The sequence below is a fragment of the Pituophis catenifer genome, unplaced genomic scaffold (assembly GCF_029215685.1).
Source record: "Pituophis catenifer annectens isolate HBS135680 unplaced genomic scaffold, rPitCat1.0.hap2 SCAF_3, whole genome shotgun sequence".
Lineage (NCBI taxonomy): Eukaryota > Metazoa > Chordata > Lepidosauria > Squamata > Colubridae > Pituophis > Pituophis catenifer.
In genome coordinates, this window is record NW_027256883.1 from 202,855,731 (window position 1) to 202,881,006 (window position 25,276).

The 25,276-nt window shown below is 40.6% G+C and overlaps 1 protein-coding gene across 1 annotated transcript in view; it reads left to right on the forward strand.

Annotated features, from left to right (window-relative positions):
- CDH26 (cadherin 26) overlaps window positions 1–20,242 on the forward strand; it is a 41,846-nt gene extending 21,604 nt beyond the window's left edge. The window contains exons 6-17 of the mRNA XM_070940106.1: window positions 152–318; window positions 1,431–1,559; window positions 2,814–2,999; window positions 3,460–3,731; window positions 5,425–5,567; window positions 7,794–8,027; window positions 10,798–11,028; window positions 14,026–14,150; window positions 14,773–14,856; window positions 16,632–16,730; window positions 18,292–18,381; window positions 20,042–20,242. Of these exons, the coding sequence (XP_070796207.1) occupies window positions 152–318; window positions 1,431–1,559; window positions 2,814–2,999; window positions 3,460–3,731; window positions 5,425–5,567; window positions 7,794–8,027; window positions 10,798–11,028; window positions 14,026–14,150; window positions 14,773–14,856; window positions 16,632–16,730; window positions 18,292–18,381; window positions 20,042–20,242 (1,961 nt within the window). The remainder of the gene's footprint in view (window positions 1–151; window positions 319–1,430; window positions 1,560–2,813; window positions 3,000–3,459; window positions 3,732–5,424; window positions 5,568–7,793; window positions 8,028–10,797; window positions 11,029–14,025; window positions 14,151–14,772; window positions 14,857–16,631; window positions 16,731–18,291; window positions 18,382–20,041) is intronic.
- The last annotated feature ends 5,034 nt before the right edge of the window (window positions 20,243–25,276 follow it).

Genomic DNA, 25,276 nt, shown 5'->3' on the forward strand with positions numbered 1-25,276 from the left:
CATATATGGGTAGAGAAGGACCTTTTCTGGACAGAAACACTAGGTAGGGGTAATGTCCTTGTGATGTACACTTGAAAATACATATTCTGTCCATAGATCTCAGTGAAATACACAACATTGTTGTAATGTGCTTCAATTTTCCCTGTTGTAGAGGAACCTGTTTTCAAAGTCACAGCAATGGATAAGGACCAAGAAGGTCTTGAAAATTCTCAAGTGGTATTTTGCCTGGTCTCCCAAACCCCTGACCTAAAGCCTTCTCTCTTCACCATTGATTCCACTAGTGGCTTAATACACATTACACAATGCTTGGATTATGAGGTACAACTTACAAACAAACCTACAATGATGCTTACTTGAGATCTATATCTTGGCATGCATACTTTCCGGTAAAGCCATCCAATAAAATTTGTATGTCGCCAGTGCTTGTTGATTCTGTCTTCTAGTCTTGTAGGTGAATTGCTAACCTTAATCCATCACCTTAAACTAAATGCTCATCTTAGCTTTTCGGAGTATGAACAGTTTAGTGAAATTGAAGGAATGTGGATAGAGCTGGTATGTGGAGCCTTGGAATTGACTAAATTTAACTGCACGTTAGCAGATCACAGAGCTATATTGATCTATTTTCTTCTAGCTGGCCCAACTTGTGAGTTGGTAGATGATAAAATAAGAAGTAAACACCCATGTCTGGCACACAAATCTCCTTGCAAGATAAGAGACTAAAATGCATATTATTTGTACAGATGTTACAAGATAACATTTCAATTTGCCTAACACAGGGGTCTGCAACCTTAAACACTCAAAGAGCCATTTGGACCCGTTTCCCACAGAAAAGAAAACACCGGGAGCCACAAAACCCTTCCCGTGCCTGACTATTTTTTGAGTGGCCACAAAACTAGCATATGTTGTTGAATTAAATGTTCTGTTTTCTTTTGAAACTTTTCTTTTCTTGGATTTATCCATGTTTGGCCTAACAGGGGTTGAAAAGCTCAATAAATCATGTGCCGGCTGTGTCGCACATTTTGAGTGACAGGGAGCCACAGCAGAGGGGTGAAAGAGTCACATGTGGCTCCAGAGCTGCAGATTGCTGACCCCTGGCTTAACACAACGGTTCTTTACCAGAGTTTTAACTTATGGCTATAGAATATCATGCAAATACAAAATATGTTTCAGAGTGAATGCGTGAAATGGATATTTTGATAGATGAATCAAAGTGATTCTTATCTATTTGACAGAACTTTGTGTATTAAACTCCTGCATCTCATATAGTCTACTTAATCACAATCTTATATTTTGCCACTCGTTATTATTTGGAGGACTGCATTTTTAGGGAGGAATTACGCAAACCACCCTTACTTTACAATTTTTCCAAAGGATAACGTCAAATTTCTTTTGATAAAAAGATCCTTTTCTTAAATTTTACTATCATTTAGGCCAACAGGAATTTCAAACTTGTGATCAGGGCTTCAGACCGTGGATCTCCATCCTTGTCGTCAACTGCAACAATCAATATTGCCGTGGAAGATTCTAACAACAATTTGCCTGTGTTCACTCAAGAAAATGTAAGATGCTTAAGATTACTACTGACAATGTGAAAAACTACTTGGCCCAGCCATAGAAAATAAAAACATCTTCCTTTAACTCATATTTGCAGCCCAGAAAACAAGATTTTTTAAAAAAGTAATAAAGCATACTTTCTTTTTGAAGTCCTTCTTTTTGTGATGGTTAGGGGCACTTGCATTCTTTGAAATGTTGCTGAAGTGCAATTTCCATCAATTCAGCCAATATAGCGTATGGGGAAAGATCTCGGGATCTATAATTCAGCAACATTTTTAGGCTATATATTGCCCACGTTGGTAAACTACTGTATTTTTCGGAGTATAAGACGCACTGGAGTATAAGGCGTACCTTAGTTTTTGGGGAGGAAAATAAGAAAAGAGCTGATTGGCAGGTGGATCGGCCTCCCGGAATACCCCCAATCAGCTGTTCCCAGAGGTGAATTTTAGCAACAGGTTCCGTGGTTGTGTGCTCTGTGCCTTCCTTTTTTTTTTTTTTTGGCTTTTTTTTTCTGCCTCTGAAACTTCTGAAACTCCATTTTAGAAAAAACTTTTTCCTGCCTCTGAAAGCCTCCAAAACAGAGCTTCAGAAAAAAAAGCCTCTGAAGCTCTGTTTGGGGGCTTTTTTTTCTGAAGCTTCGTGTCTGATGCTTTTTTCAGCCTCTGAAACCTCTGTTTGAGAAGCTGGGTGGGGCTACATTCGGAGTATAAGATGCACCCAAATTTTCACCCTCTTTTTTAGGGGAAAAAGGTGCGTCTTATACTCCAAAAAATATGGTATGTAAGTAGCGAGCATAGAATCAGGTTTGATTGGGAAGTACAAATTAAGAATGGTAACCCTATTGTTGCTTCCTTAAGCAGAATAAGAATTCTGCCGTGACAACTTTATGGGACATCATTATTTATTAACGTATTGGTCCAAATATTAAGGTTTATAGCAAGGAGGTCCTTTGGATTTCTCTCCCTAGGGACAGGCCAATGGTAAAATTATTTTCTTCTATGTGGTTTTCCTGAGTTGGAAGAATACATTGTAACCGTTTCATTCAGAAAGGAAAGCTGCCATTTGTCCATGCCAGAAAAGAAAAGTGGTAAATGTTATTGGAATAGAGGGGATCTTACTTTTGGCTTCTTACCATTTTAGAGAAGCTCCATGTATCTTCTGCCTGCATAACCCAACTTAGGCTTTTGTCTCTTGGTCATGCAAGACAATGTCAGAAATTATATTTTAGATGTCAGATAATTCTTTCTTTGTTTTCCAAGTATCGTGCAGACGTCCCAGAAGGTAAAACCAAAGATAATATCCTTCGCCTCAAGGTGGAAGACAAAGATAGTCCTAATACACCTGCTTGGAGAGCCAAGTATACCATAAAGAAAGGAAATGAAAGAGGAAACTTTGCCATTGTGACAGATCCTAAAACTAATGAAGGTGTTTTAAGTGTTATCAAGGTAAGGCAGGCTGACAAACATAGAGATAAGATTTCTCGAGTCACTTCACTGGCTATATTGACTGTGGGACATGCAGTGCCACTTCTTTGGATCAGAGGTGGGTTTCAGCAGGTTCTGACAGTTCTGGAGGACCGGTAGCAAAAATTTTGAGTAGTTTGAAGAACCTCTGACTGGCCCCAACCCCATCTATTCTCTGCCACCCGAGTCCCAGCTAATTGGGAGGAAATGGGGATTTTACAGTAACCTTCCCCTGGAGTGGGGTGGGAATGGAGATTTTACAGTATCCTTCCCCTGCCACTCCCACCAAGCCACCCCCACCAAGCCATGCCACTCCCACCAAGCCACACCCACAGAACCGGTAGTAAAATTTTTTGAAACCCACCACTGCTTTGGATAGTATCTGCAAAGATGCAAGAGAAGTCAGAATGTATTAATGGAACCTTCTGTGTGTGTTTTTCAGCCTTTGGTTTATAGTACACCTTCTGAGAGAAGACTTCTCATTGTTGTGAAGAATGAAGAGTCCTTCTTTATATGCCAGAGAGGCTTTGTGAGCACAATTGCTTCTCCACAATTGTCTGAAGTGTCAGTGAGCATTAATGTCACTGATGAAAACGATGCCCCTCAGTTCAATCCTCCAATTCTTAAGCTTTTTGAAGAAGAAGGGGTGATGCCAGGAACCAGACTTGTACAATACGAAGCTCAGGATCCAGACATAGGACAACACAAGATGAAGTAAGCTTGTGTCATGGCTGGTGTTCCCCTGTGAACGTTGCTGGAGATCTCTTGAAGTAGCTTTCTTACATTTACTCCTTAGCACAAACACCTTCTAGATCAGGGGTGTCAAACTCGATTTCATTGAGGGCCACATCAGAATTGTGTTTGACTTCTGGGGGCTGGGATGCGCATGGCCAGGGTGCACATGGCCAGCTCGACGTCACTTGTGTCGAGGGCACCTGTGGTGGTCCAAGTGCTCTGCCAGTGAAAATGGGCTTCTGGGCTCTGTTTTTGGCTGCCACGGCCTCCTGCAACCTTCTGCCAGTGAAAATGGAGCTTGAGAGGGCTACACACGGCCCACCCAAGCTCCATTTTTGATAGCAGAAGCACCATGGGCCAGTCCTTTGCTGTTTCCAGGGTGGCCCCACTGGCCAGATCTAAGTACCTCGCAGGCCAGATCCGGCCCCCAGGCCTTGAGTTTGACACCCCTGTTCCAGGGGTGGGTTCTACTTACCTTTACTACCAGTTCGTAGTGGGGCCACGCGCGCGCTTGCTTCACTCATGCACACTCTTCTGCGCATGTGCAGAAGCTTCTGCGCATGCACAGAAGTGTTTTGGTGACATTGGGGTCGGTGGGCGGAGCCTCCCGCTGGTTTTACTACCGGTTCTATAGAACTGGTGTGAGCCGGGGGCAACCCACCACTGGCCTGTTCTAGATCATAGCTTTTTCAATGGACGTATCCAAGCACAGAATACATTTTTCACATAGTTTTGCCAAACTTATTTTTGTTACTTTTTGACAGAAGGAACATCCATCATTACCACCACCATCACTTTTTAAATAAAACATCAAAACAACATGCATTTTTTTGGGGGGGGTCGGAATACTCAAGTTTTCAAAGCAATAAGAGCCTGGTTTAGCTCAACAGACAGAAGCACTGTAATTTAACACCATCTGTCTGCAATTAAAGTAAGATCGAATCTCGCCAGGCTCAAGGTTGACTCAGCCTTTCATCCTTTCTAAGGTAGGTAAATTGAGGACCCAGTTTGTGGGGGCAATAAGCTGACTTTGTATAAATATACAAAACTATGAAGGCTATTGCTTAACGCATTGTAAGCCGCCCTGAGTCTCTGGAGAAGGGCGGCATATAAATCAAATTAAAAAAAATAATAATCATGTAGACCTAATGATTTAAAAGTGGGATGAATTTGGCCAATTCCACCTTGTTAGGCTTATCAGTTTTATATTTGGGTAAAATGTAACGATATAATCTCACTAAAAACTTCAGATTTGACTAGGTCGGGAAACATTATAATCTAGTCTAGAAATGCTCATGCTATTGCTATTGCTAGAATCCACTCCCCTATGTCTCATCTACAGAGATTCTCAGTCGCTAAAAGAATGCAAACGATCAGCTGTCTGCAAAGAGTATAAGTCCTTCCATTCCCCACCATCCAGTCAGAGCCGAAGAAGCTTCTTGGATGAGAAGCGAAACGTCTTTAAAGAAAAACCAAAAAGTCCAGACACCTCTTAAAAAAAAGCACCTTGGGGCTCCCCTAATTCTTGTCTGGGAAATTAACTCTCATAATTACACAGTAGACTTGGTCAGAGGAACTTTCATCTGTTCTTTTTTAAGATTAAAAGTTTATTGATCTGTTCTTTATATTCTTTGTTTGTCACTCATGTTTAAAACATTTGTTTTTTTTAAAGATATAAAGTAGTGTCAGATCCAGCTGGTTGGGTGACGATCGATGAAAATTCTGGAATTGTGACAGCTGCAAAAACTCTTGACAGAGAATCCCCATTTGTGAACAACAACATGTACACCATTGTGATTCATGCCACTGATGATGGTAAGTTTATTCTCTTTGTTTATTTGTGAGTTCTTGAGTTTAGGCGAGGTAAAGGCTCAGCAGGAATTCAAAGTCATCTCGAAGTCATCCTAATACAGTTTCGGAACTGGTTTTCTCTATGTGTGTTGTAAAAGTTGTAATGCTAGTATCTTTCTCAAAGGTAGCCTTTTCTAGGTATTGTACAAGTGTTGACACAATTCCCTAGCCCATAGGAAACATCACTATATTTGTGATGTTTGTGTTCCCATTTGTAGGATTTTATTTATTTATTTATTGGTTCGATTTATATGCCGCCCTTCTCCGGAGACTCAGGGTGGCTTACAATGCGTTAAGCAATAGCCTTCATACTTTTGTATATACCTGCTTAGTAGGGCTTTCGGCCCCCCCTAATCGGTGTTCTTTTTTATACAAAGTCAGCTAATTGCTCCCACAATCCGGGTCCTCATTTTACCTACCTCGAAAGGATGGAAGGCTGAGTCAACCTTGAGCCTGGTGAGATTTGAACTTGCAGTAATTGCAGGCAGCTGGTGCTATTTAACAGCACTTTAGTCTGCTGTGCCACCAAGGCCCAAGGATGTATGTTTCACTATGTCATGCATGTAAATAGATCAAGAAATTTAAAATTTAGCCTGTTATTTGGATCTGAATCATTTAATCAAATTCGACTTTTTTATGATTGATGGAGGATTTTTATTGCTGTTGTTAAAAATAATAGGATGCTTTAAATGCCTACAAAGGAAAATATGAACAAAATGATAAGGGTTTCTTCCATTTATTTTTAAGATGAGAATCTTAAAATGCTTTTCTGTCATAAACCATCTCTTGAAACTAGTTCAACTCTGGCCCACTGATCTGTCCATTTATTTTGAAAGATGCCCAGTTGGAATGATGGATGAGGACTTTAAGTTTAGAACATATAGGATTTCTATATTGATAATAGAGGTGGCCTCTCAAAGACAGTGATGTGGAAAGTTTGCTGAGGAGGTCAGATGTCTACCGTAAAAGTTAAAATCCATCATCACATTCAGTGGTGCATTACATTTTTTTCAGAACTATTCTTACCATTCAGGTTTTGTGGTGGGTTGTGCCTTAAAAGACAGATAAGACCAAAAGACTGGGGGGAAAGTGAGGGTGGGGGGAGAGGAAAAAAATCTGTATTTGACATAGTTGGATTTGCACTAATAAAATTAATAAAAATGTAAATAATATCTCCATTAAGAAGAACTGATGATATTATCATATGTGGTGGACATATGTAGAAGCAAAAAAAATATTGGGCAAGAATTCGTATGTGATTGGAGAAGATGACGCAGCAGCATATTGATCTAAAACCTGAGATATTCCTGTTGGGGATTTTACCAGAAAATTATAGTAAAGAAAATGTATATTTAATTATTCATGTAATAACTGCAGCTAGAATTGTAGTTACACGAAATTGGAAGGGTGAAGAGATCCCTACAGATGAAAATGGGATTAAGAAAATATTAGAATGTGCAGAAATGAATAGATTAACACTTGCAATTAAAGGAAAGGAAGAATCTGATTACTGTAATATATGGGATTTATTTTATCAATGGTTAGAGAATAAATATGAAAGCAATGTATTATAAAGTTAAATGAGTTAAGAAGAGAAATGTTACAATAATAGATATGTTAAATATTAAGTATTAGTATTAAAATGAGAGTAGATATAAATAATGAATATGGTGGTAGGCTTTAACTGTTACGACAATAAAAAATTGTACCCAGACGACACACTGTTTAATGAATGATGAAATGTTTGTATTAAAAGAAAATAAAACTTTACATTTAAAAAAAGAACTGATGACAGGTGGACCAAGGCAGTCATACAATGGATCCCACTTGATAAAAAGCATCCATGAAAGAGACCTCGATGACAACAGCAAATATTGTGGATCCAATTGGCAAAAGAAAACTCAGGGCCATATTGGTTGGTAACCTGCGGAAGAGGCCTTCATCCTGCAGCAGATAGACAATGGCTAGAATGATGATGATGATGAATGTCTCCATATATTTGATTTTTTTCTTCTTTTACTATATTGTAACAAGGGGGAAGCTTACAGCTTCTTCTAGAATTTTTGAGAACTGCATGCAAACCAAATTATGTAGTCTCAATTAAGTAGTTCTGTCTCAATTTGAAGATTCTGTCCTGCTTCTGTATTTATTTATTTTTTTTTAAAATCTAAATATTGTTTTCTCTCCCAGGCGTTCCACCATTAACTGGTACGGGTACCATCCAACTTTTCCTTTCTGACCTGAATGACAATGCTCCAATGCTAGTTACAACATCCTTGACCATCTGTGAGGGAAATGGAATGGGTCCTTTTCATATAGAAGCTGAGGACAAAGACTCCTCTCCGTATGCAGAACCTTTTACGTTCCAATTGGAAGATGCCTCAGAGGGTACCGAAAAGCTCTGGAGACTGGGAGAGAGCTCTGGTAAATGACTGCTAATTGGGGATTGTCATATCCTTTGATTTCACTTCTTGGCAAGGCTTCTTCTGGGAATGGAGAAGAAGCATTGACGTCTCGAGGATCGTCACTCCTTCAAGGAAGGCCAGGTTAAAAAACTCAAGTCACATTCCATAATTGATACTTTATTGTTTAAGGCAGTGCCCCCTAAATTTTTGGGTGCCAGGGATTGGTTCTGTTGAGGGTGGTTTTTCCACGGACCTGGGGGGGTGGGGGGGAGTGTGGTTTCGCATGCTGCCTGGATCCCGTGTGTACATGGATGAGGCTTTGCTTGCTTGCATGGCCCAGTTCCTGGCAGGCCACAGACTGGTGCTGGTTCTTGGCCTGTGGATTGTGGACCCCTGGTTTAAGCTATAATAACAGAACCTTGAAAGCCTGTTTTGAGTTTCTCTGTCTGCCATTTTAGAATAAAACCAAGGTGGGATTATTTTGAGTTTCTTTCTTCTGTTTAGTTCAATTTCTGGACTGTGTAATCATTTCTCCACAACTCCTCTAACAGAACTTGCATATTTCTCCAAGGTGATCTTTAAATTGCTTTAATTAACTAATTGATTGATTATGTGCCTTCAATCATTTGCAGCTCCTAATGACCATATAGATAGATTTTCACTAAGGCGATCTCTTCCTTACCTGTTCTTTGAAGTCTCCCAAAAGTACACTCATCACCACTATTACTGAGTCCCTTCCCCTTTCTGATGGCCATGCTCTTCTACTTTTTGTCTCCATCTTTTCCAGGATTAGAACCTTCTCAGGGGTGTGCTTCAAAAATTTTAGCAAGGGGTTCTCTGCCCGGTTGTTGGGTGGGCATGGCCATGGTGGGTGTGGCCAAGTTGGACTCCTGCAGCATGGGGGGAGAGGCGTTTTTGCCCTCCACGGGCTCCGAAGGCTTTTGTTGAGCCTCCAGGAGGGCAAAAACGGCCTCCCCAGGCTCCAGAGGCTCTCTGGAGGCCGGAAACAGGCCCGTTTCCAGCTTTCCTGAACTTCCGGTAGGCCTGTTTTTCACCCTCCCCGAGCCTTGCACTTACCTGCATCCAAAATGGGCTGTGTGGGGACTCCTGGGAGGGGTGGGGCAGGGTGGGTGGGGCCAGCTAGGAGTGGGATTTGGGGGTTCTCCAAACTGCACAGAATCTTAGCTAGAGGTTCTCCCAAAGCCCTGCGAAACCCCAGCAGCCCACCGCTGAACCAGTGGTGGGTTGCCCCCGGTTCGGAACGGTTCTATAGAACTAGTAGTAAAACTGGAGGGAGGCTCTGCCCACCGACCCCAATGTCATCAGAATGCTTGGCCCCATTGTGAACCGGTAGTAAAGGTAAGTAGAACCCACCCATGTGCTGAACCTTCTCCAGAGAGCTCGCTCTTCACATCATATGTTTATAGTTAGTTTATTTGAGCCTGATCATTTGGGCCTTGAGTGAGAACTCTGGGTTGATTTTTTTTGGTAAACCATTTGTTTATTTTCAAGGTCATCCATGGCATTCTCAGGATTTTCTAAGACATGACTGCATTTTTAACTCCTTTCACATAACATGTTAAATAATGAATTTATCTTCTTGGTTCGTAGACTACATTGAACAGTAAATAAATCCAACGTTGGGACTACCCAACATATTTCATTTAAAAAAAAAATCCAGAACAGGAGCCTTGGTGCTGAAGCACTTCAAAAATAAGTAATTAATGCTGAGTATACTTTTTAATAACGTTCCTTCTTTTTCTTGCTATTGTCAGCAGTTCTTTTGAAAGCTTCTAAGCAGTGAGTGTTAAATTTCATTTCTTCAGAAGTATTCAAGGCAGGTGGGCAGCTAGCCCAAGTTGTAGGATTCTTTCCTGGAGCTTTTATTAAAAACCTAGCCAGCTGCAAACCTTTAAAGGGCTCTTACTCCAGTGGGTAGCATTAGCATAAACCCGCTAGTCTTTACTGAAGTTAGTTCTTGGCTTACAACCATTCATTTAATGACTATTCAAAGTAACGATGACACAGAAAAAAGTGACTTACGACCACTTACAACCATTGTGGCATCTCCATGGTCATATGATCAAAATTCGGCAACTAGTTCATATTTATGAGAGTGTCCTGTAGTGTATATTGGAGGTGGTCACCCTTTGAGAGCTGTATGCAATGAAATTTCATGTTAATGAATGCCGATTAGTGTTCATTCAAAGTGACAATAGTTATTATTGTATTGTATTGTATTGTATTGTATTGTATTGTATTGTATTGTATTGCATTGCATTGCATTGCATTGCATTGCATTGCATTGCATTGTATTCTACTCTACTCTACTATTCTATTCTATTCTATTCTATTCTATTCTATTCTATTCTATTCTATTCTATTCTATTCTATTCTATTCTATTCTATTCTATCCCTATCCCTATCCCTATCCCTATCCCTATCCCTATCCCTATCCCTATCCCTATCCCTATCCCTATCCCTATCCCTATCCGTATCCCATGGTCATGTGATCACCTTTTGCAACCTTCTGACAAGCAAAGTAAACGAGGAAGCCAGGTTCATTTAACTGTGTTGCTTACTTAATAGCTGCAATGATTTACTTAACAACTGAAGCAAGAAATGTCGCAAAATGGGACAAAACTCCTTAACTATTTCACTTAGCAACAGAAATTTTGGGTCAATTGAGGTTGTAAGTCAAGGACTACCTACAGTAGCGCAATGATCTTAGCAAGGATGTAATAGTTGAAGTTTGGTGCCCATTTCTCTTCCTTCTCTCTGTTTTGCAGATAATTCTGTTGAACTTTTTCTCCTGAAAAGTCTCCCTCCTGGTGAATACTTTGTGCCTCTCCTTATACGAGATTTACAAGGGTTTTCCCGGCAACAGACTCTGGATCTCCAGGTCTGCTCTTGTCCTGATGGGATCACTTGTGAGCAACGCACTTCATTGAAAACTGCATCACTGGGTCTCAGCGGTGGAGCAATTGGCATAATTGTGGTTACATTTCTATTACTGTTATGTGAGTAATGTACTTATCTTGTTATTTTGACTTGTGGAAGAGCAATAAGCCAAGGATTGCAGTTTGTGTGAAGTCTAGATAAGTATTCCCTACTTTATTTAGCCATTCCCAATGTTAAGAGTTACCAGTTGGGAATGATCAGTCATCATCTGCCATTAAATTTAATCTTATTAAGCCAGGTTTCAGAAGAATTGTAATTGGTTACAATGTGTAAAGTAGACCACATCTTTTATTTAATTATAATTTAGTTTCACACTCTAATTGTATATACCAACTTTTGTATTCTATATTGTTCTTAAAATCACTTTATAGTCTGCTTTTGGGTTGTTGAAGAGCTTTATAAAGGTGGTATGAATGTTGTGGTATATAAAATAAATCTTGGCTAAGTTCACATTATGGTAAACTGGGAATTTAAAACCCGGGCTTTTGAGCAAACAGTAATGACATTGATTAAAGTTTACACAATTCTAGTATAATGGATAAACAGAGTGGTTTGATACCCATGCAAACCAACCTATTATGACTTCACTCAGGCCTGTATATGGATTGTCATGTGACATAGGGATGAAATTGTGAAGTAAGCCAGTATGAGAAAATGAGTTGCTTCCAGAAGTTGACTTATTGATTCTAAGATCAAGATCATTTAGAACCTTGGTGGCGCAGTGGTTAGAATGCAGTACTGCAGGCTACTTCTGCTGATCACTGGCTGCCAGCAGTTTGGCAGTTCAAATCTCACCAGCTCAAGGTTGACTCAGCCTTCTCTCCTTCTGGGGTGGGTAAAATGAGGACCCAGATTGTGGGGGCAATATGCTGACTCTGTAAACCGCTTAAAGAAGGCTGTAAAGCACTGGGAAGCGGTATATAAGTCTAAATGCTATTGCTATTTACTATATAACTAGGCAAGATTGTTATATACCCCCTCTTTATTATTCTCCTTAACCTATGTTTCTTAAGGATTCTTTTTTAGTTGTGAGTATATATAGAATTTTGTAGAATATTCTTCTTTCTAGACTGGGTATAAATTCCACAATTGAGTAAAGACAGATGACCTTTCCACTTGATTCTCACAATTTTAATGAGACCATCAGTTCATAGGAAATACTAGCAAGTCATGGTTAATACAGTCACTGTAGTTCCAATATTTTTTCCCACAATACAGCAGGTATTTTTTTCTTGCTGAAGTGTTTGGCCTTCACTTAATTGAGTGTCTGGGTTTAACTGGATACATGAAACACATTAAATCAATTTGTTTAATTGGTTTACTGGATAAACCATATGTGGCTGGATCCAACCCTTCCACTGGGCCTTAACCTATGGTTTAGAAATCATCATGTTTTGGATCCACCATACCTGTTAATCCAAAATCAAATAAACCATATGATAGGGAAGCAAGTTGTATATTTTTAGTCCAAATAGATGAAGAATACAGTCAAATGGCTCTTCAACCCTCTTTTTTGTTGCAATTTTACCTTTCAGTGGGCCAGACTGTTGCTTTACGTACTTGGACTGAAATTTTTGAATTTAGATGTCTGTTATTGTTGTTAGTTGCGAAGCCATGTCCGACCCATTGCAATCCCATGGACAGCGTTCCTCCAGGCCTTCCTGTCCTCTACCATCCTCTGGAGTCCATTGAAGCTCACACCTACTGCTTCAGTGACTCTATCCAGCCACCACGTTCTCTGTCGTCCCCTTCTTCTTTTGCCCTCAATTGTTCCCAGCATTAGGTTCTTCTCCAGTGAGTCCTTCCTTCTCATTAGGTGGCCAAAGTATTTGAGTTTCATCTTCAGGATCTGGCCTTCTAAAGAGCAGTCAGGGTTGATCTCCTCTAGGACTGACCGGTTTGATCACCTTGCAGTCCAAGGGACTCGCAGGAGTCTTCTCCAGCACCATAGTTCAAAGGCCTCAAGTCTTTGGTGCTCAGCCTTTCATATGGTCCAACATTCACAGCCATACATTGCAACTGGGAAAACCATAGCCTTGACTATACACACTTTTGTTGGCAGTATATGTCTGAGAATCATTAATTTTGGTTATGCTGTTGGATGCTTGGGTCAAGCATATGTTATGAGTCAGCTGTGTCCTCACTCTGTGCCATGTGAAAGCAGCTATTCCCTTCTTTCTTAGTGCAACTATTGGCAAAGACCCTCATCCTGAATTAAAAAGTATCCTGTCCCATCTCCGTATGAAATAATTTGGTCTCCCATTCTTCTGTGGTTCCAAGAATTCTTAGAATTAGCAATCAAAACACTTTAGGCTGCTGTTCTGTTTTCTCCTCCTCTATTCCCATAATGCATATTTGATTGTAAGAAAAGAAGTTGGGGGGAAAAGGCAGAAAAACAAAAGGGATGTGATGGCTCAAGAAAAAAAAAACTTTCATTGAAACAGTTCTATTGGGCAGAGCTCCAACTAAAATGTGAGCAACTAATACAATGCTTGAGAAGGGTGCTGAAGAGATGAGGGGTCTTTAGTGCTCTCTGAGCTGGCATGTTTTTTCAAACAGTGGTGTGGTGGCCTAGAGGTAGAGCTCTCGCCTTACAGTCAGGAGGCTGCGAGGACGATCCTAGGTAGAAGAAGATATTTCTCTCTCTGGGCATATATCTCTCTGAGAATATATCAGCTGAAAAAAAACCTCCGCATTGGTGACAGGAAGGGCATCCGGCCAGTAAACACTCAGCTCCAATCAATTGCTCAGACTCCACCCTGCAAGGGATTATGGGGTTGTTAAAAGAGGATGATGTTTCGTTACTCAAACTAGGTAACATCATTGGTGCTAGTAAGGAGTACGGTTTGCTGTCCGTTTATATTGACAGCAAAGCACACTCCTTACTAACGCTGATGATGCTACCTAGCTAGGGTAAATGAAATGTCTGCAAGAAAACAAGCAAGCTCAGAGAGCACCAAGGACTCCTCATTTCAATCCTCAGCTACCAATGTTCTCCTTTACTGGTGTTGAGAAGAGTTGTTGACATTGCCTGTTTCCCCTTTCCTTTTATGTAGTGGGCCTGGCTTTCCTAGTGTTGTGTTCCTGCACCTCTAACGTGGAGAAAACACCTGCATTCATTCCATACGAAGCAGGCAACCAATCCCTGATCCACTACAATGAAGAGAGTGAACATGTTTTGGTGAGAATTAATATCATTGGCTACTTTCCTTGGCATTTTAGGGACTGATCCTAGACGTCTAGCATAAGCCTGTGCATTATACTCTAAAGGAGATTTCACTGAGTTCATTGGAACATATGTGAAAACAAGTATTAGTATGCCGATGTCAGGGTTCCAACCGATGCCCTAATAAAAGCAGGAGCCTCAAGCCATTTAGCAAGAAAAATCCAGCTGTTTATTAGGAGCGCCATGTCGGCACAATCTAAATGAAGCCAGCTCTGACTTCACCCAGTTTGTGCCTTGCCTATGACTCTGTTGCCTCCTCCCCCCCCCAAGGTGTGTCACCAGTCACATTCCCCAACAAAGCAATTTCGCGGGTCGTAGAAGTCACTCCCTCCCGCCGTTGCAGGTCTCTGTGGAGATGGCCTTGACTTTGGGTGGCTAGGATGTGTTTTGTTTTAACTGAGGTGTGAATTCCTCAGCACAGCTGTGAGATGTGATCCCCACCCCCCAGCTTATGGGAACTCGGGAGCAGGTCAGGAAAGCTTTGTGAGTTGACAGCCAGATTTTAAAGTTTTGTCCATTGCAGCTATCCCAAAAGACTTTCTTTTACCTTATCCATCTGCCTTGTTGTCACTTTTAGAATGACTCACCTGACTCAGGGAACCAAGCAACACCATCCTCAGTGCATGCAAAAAATGTGAAGGAAAAACAACAAGTTCTTGAGGTAACTGGGATAAAGTGTCACCCTTTCTGCAGGCGATCCAATGCTTACAGAAATTATCCAATAAGGAGTGATATGCACCAGCCAGAATGAAAATGAGTAAGATGATTTTCACTCCAACATTAGTGTCTCCTTTCCACCCTTTTCCGAGGCATCCCTAATCTTGACTTTAAAAATGGATTGATGTGGTTTAGGGTAGAAAACATGACTGTGAGCATTTGATTACCCAGGATACATCTGACTTTTTTTCAACATGTCTTGAACTGTTCTACAAGCGTTGAATATCAGTACTATTTTACTAATTAAAATGATTTATGGTCCCAGACGTGGGTAGTTCTAATCTTTTTGAAAGACATAGTAGATGCTTTGAATTGAGTCAGATGCTTCAATTCATATATCATTGGGCACAATTATACCAGAATTAGGATTATTTTGTGTAGAATAATTCCTTTAATCCTGCAGTTGTATCTAACAATGGTTTATCCACCAGAACTCCTTCTAATATCCCCCCCTTTTTAACTACCAAGTAGAGGTAGGACAGTTCAATGTCAAGCACACTTTCTTTGGCATTTACTGTAGCAGTAACAACCACAGAAGTGGTCAGAGAGGGGCGAAAAGACAAAACTAGGATTGTGCCATCATGATGCAAGATACACCCTTTGGTATATGTGTTCGGACATCACTTGTATGCCTCCAAGTGGTGGAGTTTGTGATGTTGTGGTGTGTCACTGCTTCTAACATTTGGTATGATTAAGAGGTATCATCTGCAGATATCCATGTCCTTTTCTCTGACTGGTCATGACTGAGGAGGTCATGACCTATAGGAGGTGGACTTCAGGAAGATGAATAGAAATCATAAACTTACAATGTCAACAGCATACAAAGAAAACCTATATAAAATGTTTTACAGATGGCATTACTCACTTCCAAGATTAGCAAACATGTATAAAAACAAATCAGTTAAATGTTGGAAATGCAATCAGATACCAGGCTCATACTATCATATGTGGTGGACATGCCCCAAAGCTAAAAAATACTGGAAGAAAATACACACATGGCTGGAAAATATGATAGGATAACTAATGGATCTGAAACCTGAGACATTTTTGTTGGGCATGGTTCCAGGAAATTATAATAAGGGTAACACATATTTGGTTCTACACATTCTAACAGCAGCTAGGATCGCATATGCACAATGTTGGAAAAACCCAGAAACCCCTGCAGATGATATTATAATCAAAAAAGTTCTGGAATGTGCAGAGATGGATAGATTAACCTTAAGGAAAAGAAGATTCAGACTATTTCATAACATGGGAACTATTCTGTAAATGATTAAATGAAAGATATTGAGGTTAGAGGAGTGGAATTAGGTGAAACATGCGTTATAGGAGAAAGAAAAACAGATGAATAAATATTTATGACGGTTATATAATTGATACTATAATGGAAGATAATATATGTTATAATATGATGTTATCACATATTTGTTTATATATTACCACGTATTTGTTTATGATCATTATATGATCATAATGATGATGATGATGTTTGTATGCTTGTATGTTAACCCCTTGGACACCTAGAGAGCACACTGCTCAACATAGAAAGGAAATGCATGATATAAAACAATAAAAAAATATTTCAAAAAAAGAAAAGGAAAATGAATATTTTATTGAGAATTTTTCTAGAGATTCTAGATCCTAAAATTTCCAAAACATAAAAAGTGAGGTGTAACTTGATTATTTTATAAATTCTATATTCCCTTTTGTTCTCTAAAGAATGTTTCTGCAGTGATGCAAATGAAACCCATAGAAAACCACCAACATCTTAATGGAAGTGTAACTTCACCCTTCAACACTATCAAAGCTTGGAATCAGGTTAGATAAATCATGTGAATTGGGATTAGAAATTTATTGGTAGAAGGGGAGGCAACTGATGATTTTCTGAGCCTTTCTGAACCGCAAACAGGGGTGAAATGTAAAATTTGTTACTACCGGTTCTGTGGGCATGGCTTGGGGGGGGGGTGTAATGTGACTGAGTGGGCGTGGCCAACTTTTTTTTAAAACTTTTCAAAGCATTTTTTCTAATGCTTTCAAAAGCCTCTGACGATCAGGCAACTGAGCTGGGATCGTCAGAGACTTTTCAAAGCATGTTTTTACCACCTCTTCGGCCAAGAGGTTGCAGAAAAAAAATGCTTTGAAAAGCCTCTGATGATCCCAGCTGAGCCGCGTGATCATCAGAGGTTTTTTTTTTTTACTTTTAAAAGCATTTTTTCGTCGGAAGAGGTTGTAGAAAAAATGCTTTGAAAAGTTAAAAAAAAAAGCCTCTGATGATCACGCGGCTCAGCTGGGCTTGGGGGGAGGGTTGCAGGGATTTTTGCTACCAGTTCTCCGAATCACCCGCCGTCAGGCGATCCAGTCCGAACCGGGAGCATTTCACCCCTGACCGCAAAGTAGGTGGGAGTGTATTACAAACAGGAATCAGGGCCGGCAGTACCTCTTTGTGCAATGATGGAGTAGATTCTTTAATAACAGAATACAGCGTAACAGAGTTGGAAGGGACCTTGGAGGTCTTCTAATCTCAACACCCTGCTCAAGCAGGAGACCCTATACCACTGATAGCTAACCTTTTTGCCATTGTGTGCCAGGAGCGGGGTGGGTGGGTGTGTGCACGTGCATGTCCACTCCCATAATTCTATGCACCCTGCCCCTGGGCATGCGTGCACGACCCCCCCCCACTCCCCTGCTCCTGGCATGCCATGGCACAGTAAGCCTGTTTTTTTGCTCTCCCCAGCCTCCAGAGTCTTTCTAGGAGTCTGAGGAGGGCAAAAATGGCCTTCTCCACCCCCTGGAGGCCCTCCGGAGGCTGAAAACGGCCTGTTTGCCAACTTCCGGTGGGACCAGAAGTCCCATTTTTTGCTCTCCCCAGCCTCCAGAGCCTTTCTATGAGTCTGGGGAGGGCAAAAATGGCCTTCCCCACCCCCTGGAGGCCTTCTGGAGGGCGGAAATGGCCCATTTGGAGCTGAGCTCATGTGCCCACCGATATGGCTATGCGTGCCACAGGTTCGCCATCATGGCCCTATACCATTTCAGACAAATGGTTGCCCAATCTCTTCTTAAAAACCTATCTCTTTTAAAATGGCTGCAAGCCTTTGCTACAAATTCAAGTATTTTCTGCCTCAAAATGGTCCATAATTGAGGAATTTGGAATTTGGCTGCCAAGTTGGAGCAGATTCCGGAGGTGTTGGTTAAGTAACCAAGAAATTGCCCAGTTCTATATTACACAATTAATGAAATCCTTCCTCTCACTGTTTCTAATAGCATCAGTTTAGAACAGGTGGCTAGACAAAGATGTGTTTGAAAGCAAAGTAATAAAATGGACAGATGGATTTTAAGTTGGAGTTGACTGTGAAGCTCCCTTTTTTCCTTCTTTACATAGCTGGAGCCTTTGAATCATCAGAACAGTAAAATATACCAGGAAAATCCACACGAGAAGATTTCAGAAATAGTAGCTGTTGCCTTGAAACAAGTAAGCAACTACAGGACAAACAGAAGCTTCCTTTTTCCAAATACTTAGAATGACAAAACATAGTATATGTTTTGAGCATGGGCTCAACCACCAGATTTAAGGTTTCGTAGTGGTTTCCCTATTCAGTCAAATTACCAGCGATTTCTTTCAGGTTGCGAAAGATAAAAATAGATACCTATTTTGGAAGTGAAGTGCTTATTTGTCATATGAAGAAATTTGAGGCTTGGAGGTTAGGATTGCAGCTGCTAGATAGAAAAATTTCTGTACAGCCCTATAGAGCTCACTCCTTTCCATCTGCCATTCTCCATATGAAATGCCACTCAGCACCGTCCCTGATCCCACTCTTAAAAGCATTTTTTTTCTTTTTATGACCCTTTGTTTCGGGGTGATGGGCAGTTCAGAAATGTGAAGAATAAATAAATAAATGCAGTTCAAATGTCACGTGGCTGGCGCCATTTTTGCCAATATTAGCAATAGAATTGGGGCTAGTCAGGATTTTTTTCACTTCGCAGTGGAAAAAAGTAATTTTTTTCATACTTGCCACCAATGATGTTTTTAAAACTAAAATTACATTCCTGAGCTCTATACAGGTAGTCCTCAATTTATGACCACAAATGTCCCCAAACTTTGTTACTAAGCGAGACAGTTAAGTGAGTTTTGCCCCATTTTACAACCTTTCTTGTCACGGTTGTTAAGTGAATTACAGCCATTGTTAAGTTAGTAACATGGTGGTAAAGTGAATCTGGCTTCCCCATTGACTTTGCTTATCAGAAAGGGATCACCTGACCCTGGGACACTGCAACCGTCATAAATACCTGCCAGTGGCCAAGCATTTGAATTTTTATCATGTGACCATGGGGATACTGCAATGGTGGTAAGTGTAAAAAACAGTCATAAGTCCCTTTTTTCCTGTGCTGTTGTAACTTCAAACGGTCACTAGTGGATGTCTCTAAGTCGAGGACTACCTGTTGTGGCCCTCCAGCAACCAGCAGAGCTGGCAGCAGATTCAGACAGTGAGGAGGTTGGGGAGGAACATGGGCCAGTCCTGAAGTCTGGGGAAGGCTCGGACGATGGCTCTGAGTCTGAGGCAGAGAGGGGGCCAAGGCCATCTGGTAGTTATTTGCTGCTTCCTGAACCTCCAGAGCCTGACATCAGCGAGGCAGAATAACAGCTGGAGCCTGTTCCCAGTGTGTGCATGCGCAGAGCTGCCAGAAGACAAGAACAATTAAGAAAACAGGGTCGACTTGGGAGTAAGGCTTGGAGATGATTGGCTCCTCCCATAAAACATAAAAGAGGAGCGAACGAGATGTGAGCTTTTGCAGGAAACAATTAGTTCACCTGGTCGATTCAAACTTTGGAAAGTTCTATTTGACTCTGTGCTAAGTTTGGCCTTGCCCTGTGTTTGGCAATTAGTTATCTGGCAGCATTCCAAGGGAGATAAGGTCGGTGTTTATAAATATTCCCCTGAAAGACTGTTTGTGAAGCCTTTCGGTATGTGAATGACAATAATTCACAGCCCAGCCGAATAAATAAAAGAGGTTTGCCGGGACTAAGATTGTGCTTTATGCTTTCTAAGAAAGCCTAGGTCAGAACACTACCTGTAGTGCACAGCTTTGGGATTAGGTTCAACAGTCTAAATGCTTTCATTCTTTCTTTGCAGAAATGTGAAGACATGGCCAACCTGGAGGATAATAGAGTTTCTTATGTGCCATGTGTTTATGCAAGGGAAGGAGTATTGGAACCAAATGAATCTTCATGGTCCCTTTCCATCCTAGAAGATGACAAAAACAGCCTCCCTGAAGATTTCCTGGGTGTCTTGGAACCTGGATTTATTCCTCTTGCAAAAATATGCAGAAAATGATTGTTGTTTTTGGCCTCTACTTAGCAAGAGTTTTCTAAATTAATTTAGAAAACAGGACTTCTTTTATATGATAAAAAGTGCTCTAGAACCGGGGTTCCCAACCTGTGGGCTACCGGGCCGCAGGCTAATTGCCACTGGGCCACATGAATGCACAGCCCCACTCACTCGAGCCTCATTCTGGGGGCCCAAGGCCCCACTCATGCTATCCTTGTTGCGGGCATCCATGGCACCACTCATGCTATCCTCATCATGGGAGCTTGCGGCCCCATTCACACAAGCATCGGCATGGACGTTGTAGGTGCACATGTACACACACACACACACACACACACACACACACACGCATGCACTTGCCCCAGTGGTGGAATTCAATTTTTTTTACTACCGGTTCTGTGGGCGTGGCTTGGTGGGCGTGGCAGGGGAAGGATACTGCAAAATCTCCATTCCCTCCCCACTCCTGGGGGAAGGATATTGCAAAATCTCCATTCCCACCCACTCTGGGGCTAGCCAGAGGTGGTATTTGCCGGTTGTCCGAACTACTCAAAATTTCCGCTACCGGTTCTCCAGAACCTGTCAAAACCTGCTGAATTTCACCCCTGACTTGCCTCTCCCACAGAGCCATCCCCTCTCCCCTGCTCCGGGCCGCCAACCCAGAAAGGTTGGGGACCCCTTCTCTAGAAAGCTTCATATTGTATGCCTATTGCTCCTTCTGTGAGAAAATAAGCACATTCTGAAATCTCATATTCAGGTCATTAGAAAACTTTTTCCTTTGAGACCAGATAAAGTCCGTGGACAGAGAGAAGATGAGTTCCAGTTTTGACTACTCAGTGTCTGCATCATTCATTTCTCCTCCATGATTGACCACTTCCCCATAGCCATCTGGTGTCATTATTTATGTGCGGTGAGAATCTTGTCTGCAAAAAGATGGAAACACGCTAATTCCCACAATGGAAGAATGGATGGTAAAGATGATGGAGTTAGCAGAGGTAGCAAAACTGATTGTTTTTTATATTTTTTAAATATTTTGTTTTCAAATACAAATAATACAAACATAGTACATATGCATCTAAATACAAAAAAAGAAAGAAAAAAGAAAAAGGAAATAAAAAACAAATGTTGCAGTGCACCCCCAACCCCCCAGAGACCATTCCCCCCCCTTATATTTCTTCCTCTATAACAACTAAAAGATATACAATATATTCCAATTGTGCCCTTATCCTCTCCAAAACAACATATATTCTTGAGTAGGTTTATTCCTTTTGCCTACCACCAACACCGATTTTATAAAATCCTCCCATATTTTATTATAATTATTTGCTTTGATCATCCCTTTTTAAAATTTAATTTCTGTTGTTAATTTATCATTTGTTGCCATACTCCACATTTCATTATACCACTCATTTCTTTGAATATCCCAATTTCATCCCCAATATTTAGCCACCACTAATCTAGCTGCCATTATCAAATTTACAATCAATTCCTTTTTTGTTTCATTTATATCTCGTTTTTCCACCAGCAACAGTAATGCAATTCTCGGTGACATGTCAAAATTTACATTCAAAAGTGCTCTAGTCAGTAGCAAAACTGATTGTTTTAATTAGAGAGAATTTATCTACTTTCATTCTACTTGGAAAGCGTTTCTGGATTTCTTTTTCTCCAATTCTGAAAAAAAAGGTTACTTTGATTTTAGATTTTCAGGGTTAGAATGACTTTGTTGTGATAAAAATGGCTTGAAATGTTGAGAAATGTAAAGCAAAAGGTTGAGGTTGTAATTCTTTTTTTCCCTGTATTTTATTGCCCGAAAACTTCAGAAATTACTATTTTTTTTCTTCCTTTCTCTCAGCACCCTTCTTCCTTCTCCTAGCTTTCTAACGTTTTGTGATCTATTCTTTCTTTTTGTACTTTTGTCTTATAATAAACTTTTAATATTTTTTTAAAAAAGAGTATGTGATGTCAAAACATAAATAATTCTGGATTTTAAAACATAAAGGGCAAATGTAGCTTAATTCTTGAGAAGAGGGGTCATGTCCATTCCGTGATTTGTTCTAATTTATGCAGAAGACTTCCTTTTTAAAATAAAATTTTTTATTTTATAGACAAACAAACATACAATACATAATCAATCAATCAGTATATCATCTGAGTACATATTTTGTGTCTTCTTCCTACTCCTCCACTATTTATCATATCTTAATATTATCATTTCATTTATTATAACATTTCTCCCACATTTCTTGGTTTTCTATTAATACATTTATCTATCTTCTTTCTCTTTCTTCTTCACTCATTTCATTACATTATCATATATATGTGTGTGTGTGTGTGTGTGTGTGTGTGTGTGTGTGTGTGTGTAATTGTCCCCGTACCTTAAAATATTCCAATTCCTCTCTTTCTTTTATTGTCAAAGTCAATCTATTCATTTCTGCACAATCCAATATTTTCTTAATTACTTCTCCAGAAGACTTCCTTGATGAGAAGTTTCTTTAGAAAACTGTCTGGATGTCTTTGAGCCAGTCATATACTCACTCTCAGCCCAATCCACCTCACAGGGTTGTTGTAGTAGGGAAAATAGAAGGCGTAAGAAGTATTAGGGATGTTTGCTGCCTTGAGTTACTTATAAAGTAATAAAGGCAAAATAAAAATTGAATGAATGAATGAATGAATGAATGAATGAATGAATGATCGATCTTATTCTAGCATGCATGCAGAAAATCATGGATTGATGTTACAGGAAGACAGAACTCAATTGAACAACAAGAGCAGATTGGACAAGGCGAAACAAACCAGAGAATTGGAAGGCTTCTGCGTTTTATATTCAGGCTGGAGCTAAACAGCCATCTGTTTGGAATGCCTCGATTTGGATTTAACATTGAGCAGGGATTGGATCCAATCACTTAATTGACCCTTCCAATGTTACGCTTTCCATGATTTGGGTTGTTGCATATTATGAGTTATTTCACTTATTTTGGCCATGCGATGTGGGTGAATTCGCTGGAGAAAGCAATTATGTTTGTAAGAATTAATGGTAAAAGGAAACCAGGATGCCAAAGAACACACCATCAAGCTGGACACCATCAAAGTTGACACCAACCAGAGCATAGAACAACTCAAAGAAGTAGTGCGAGATTGGAAGATGTGGAGAGACCTGCCTAGTGGTGGGATTCAGCCGGTTCACACTGGTTTGGGCAAACCGGTTGTTAAATTATCACACATACCCCCGCTATCAAAGTGGATTCTGGGTGCTGCGCTGCAATGGAGAAAAGGGCAATGGAGCGGCTGGCGCAAGGGGAAGAGAAGGCCGCTTTCTCTCTTTCTTCTCCCTGCTCCTCCTCCTTCCCTCATGCTGGCAGCTCCATTGTCCATTTCTCCACTGCAGCACAGTGCAGTGCCCAGGATCAAGTGGTGGGTTGCTACCAGTTTGCCCCGAATCAAGCGAACTGGTAGCAGCGGCGGCGGGAGGCTCTGCCCACATTGTGCACAAGGGTGAGTGTGAGCACATGCACGAGCGAACAAGTAGCAAACAATTAAAACCCACTACTGACAGGATCCACTTTGATAGCGGTGTGTGTGTGTGTGTGTGTGTGGTCATTTAACAATCGATTCGCCCAGGGATGGGTTGGTCGTTGTGGGAGGCTCATCCTGCATGTGCAGTGGAGCTGGAGGACGGGGATGGACCATGCCTCCCATGACAGCCAACCTGACCCTGGACGAACCGATTGTTACATTATTTGAATCTCGCCACTGGACCTGGCCCACAGAATTGCCAAGAGTCGGACGTGACTGACTGAATAATATCATCATGGGTTGTTCCTAATTTTATGTCGTTGCGGAAAAGTGTGAAAGCGCACCTGGTTTTATTGCAAGCGAGTAGTCTTTTCCGTAGCACTGTTCTCAAGTTTCACTGTCTACTTTCTTATTATGAGCAGCTGCCTGTACCAGATTTTAAGCAGCAGAATGTGTTTGCAAAATAAGCAAATGTGTTACTGGTGTGGATTAGTATAATTTACACAAAAGATAAATGTTCTGAAACTCAGCTGTCATCCTTTCAAGAAGAATAAACAAAACAACAATAAAAATAAAACCACTCCAACAAATCATTTTAAAAATGATTTAATGTTGGATGAATCATTCATTCACGTAGTTTATTTGAAAAACATACTCCCACAACTGTAAGGATGGCAAGCTAGCAGTGTGTTATGCTGCCTCCGTGTGGAACATTTAGCTAGTCCACTTTTTAAAAAATTAATATTCTGTTGCTTTTAAATAGTAACAGAAAAACAAAAAGGAACAAACACGGATACATACATTATCAAAAAACGCACACCTGCTTAAAAGGTGAAAAATACAAAAGAAAAATAAAAAATGTATAATGCAAGTCATTCAACAGTAAACAGTTACAATTCTATATCTAATTATATAATGCGCTGTTCTTCCTGTGCCAACTCAGAAAGCTCAAACTGCCCAAAGAGCTGCTGATTCAGTTCTACAGGGGAATTATTGAGTCTGTCATCTGCACCTCTAGAACTGTCTGGCTTGGCTCTGCAACCCAACAAGACAGACACCGACTTCAGAGGATAATTAGAACTGCAGAAAAAACAATGGCTACCAACCTGCCTTCCATTGAGGACCTGTATACTGCACGAGTCAAAAAGAGGGCTGTGAAAATATCTACAGACCCCTCACATCCTGGACATAAATTATTTCAACTTCTACCCTCAAAACGACGCTACAGAGCACTGCACACCAGAACAACTAGACCCAAGAACAGCTTTTCCCCCGAATGCCATCATTCTGCTAAACAAATAATTCCCACAACACTGTCAAATTAACTACTAAGACTGCATTACTATTCTTCTTCTCATCCTTACTAGTACCTATCTCTTCCCACTTGTGGCTATATCCATGTTGCTTGTATCTTTACAACTTACATTGTTTTCATTGTTTCCTAATATCATTTGATTGCTTATTAGTATCCTATGACTATCATTAAGTGTTGCATCTTATGATTCTTGACGAATATATTTTATTTTTTCT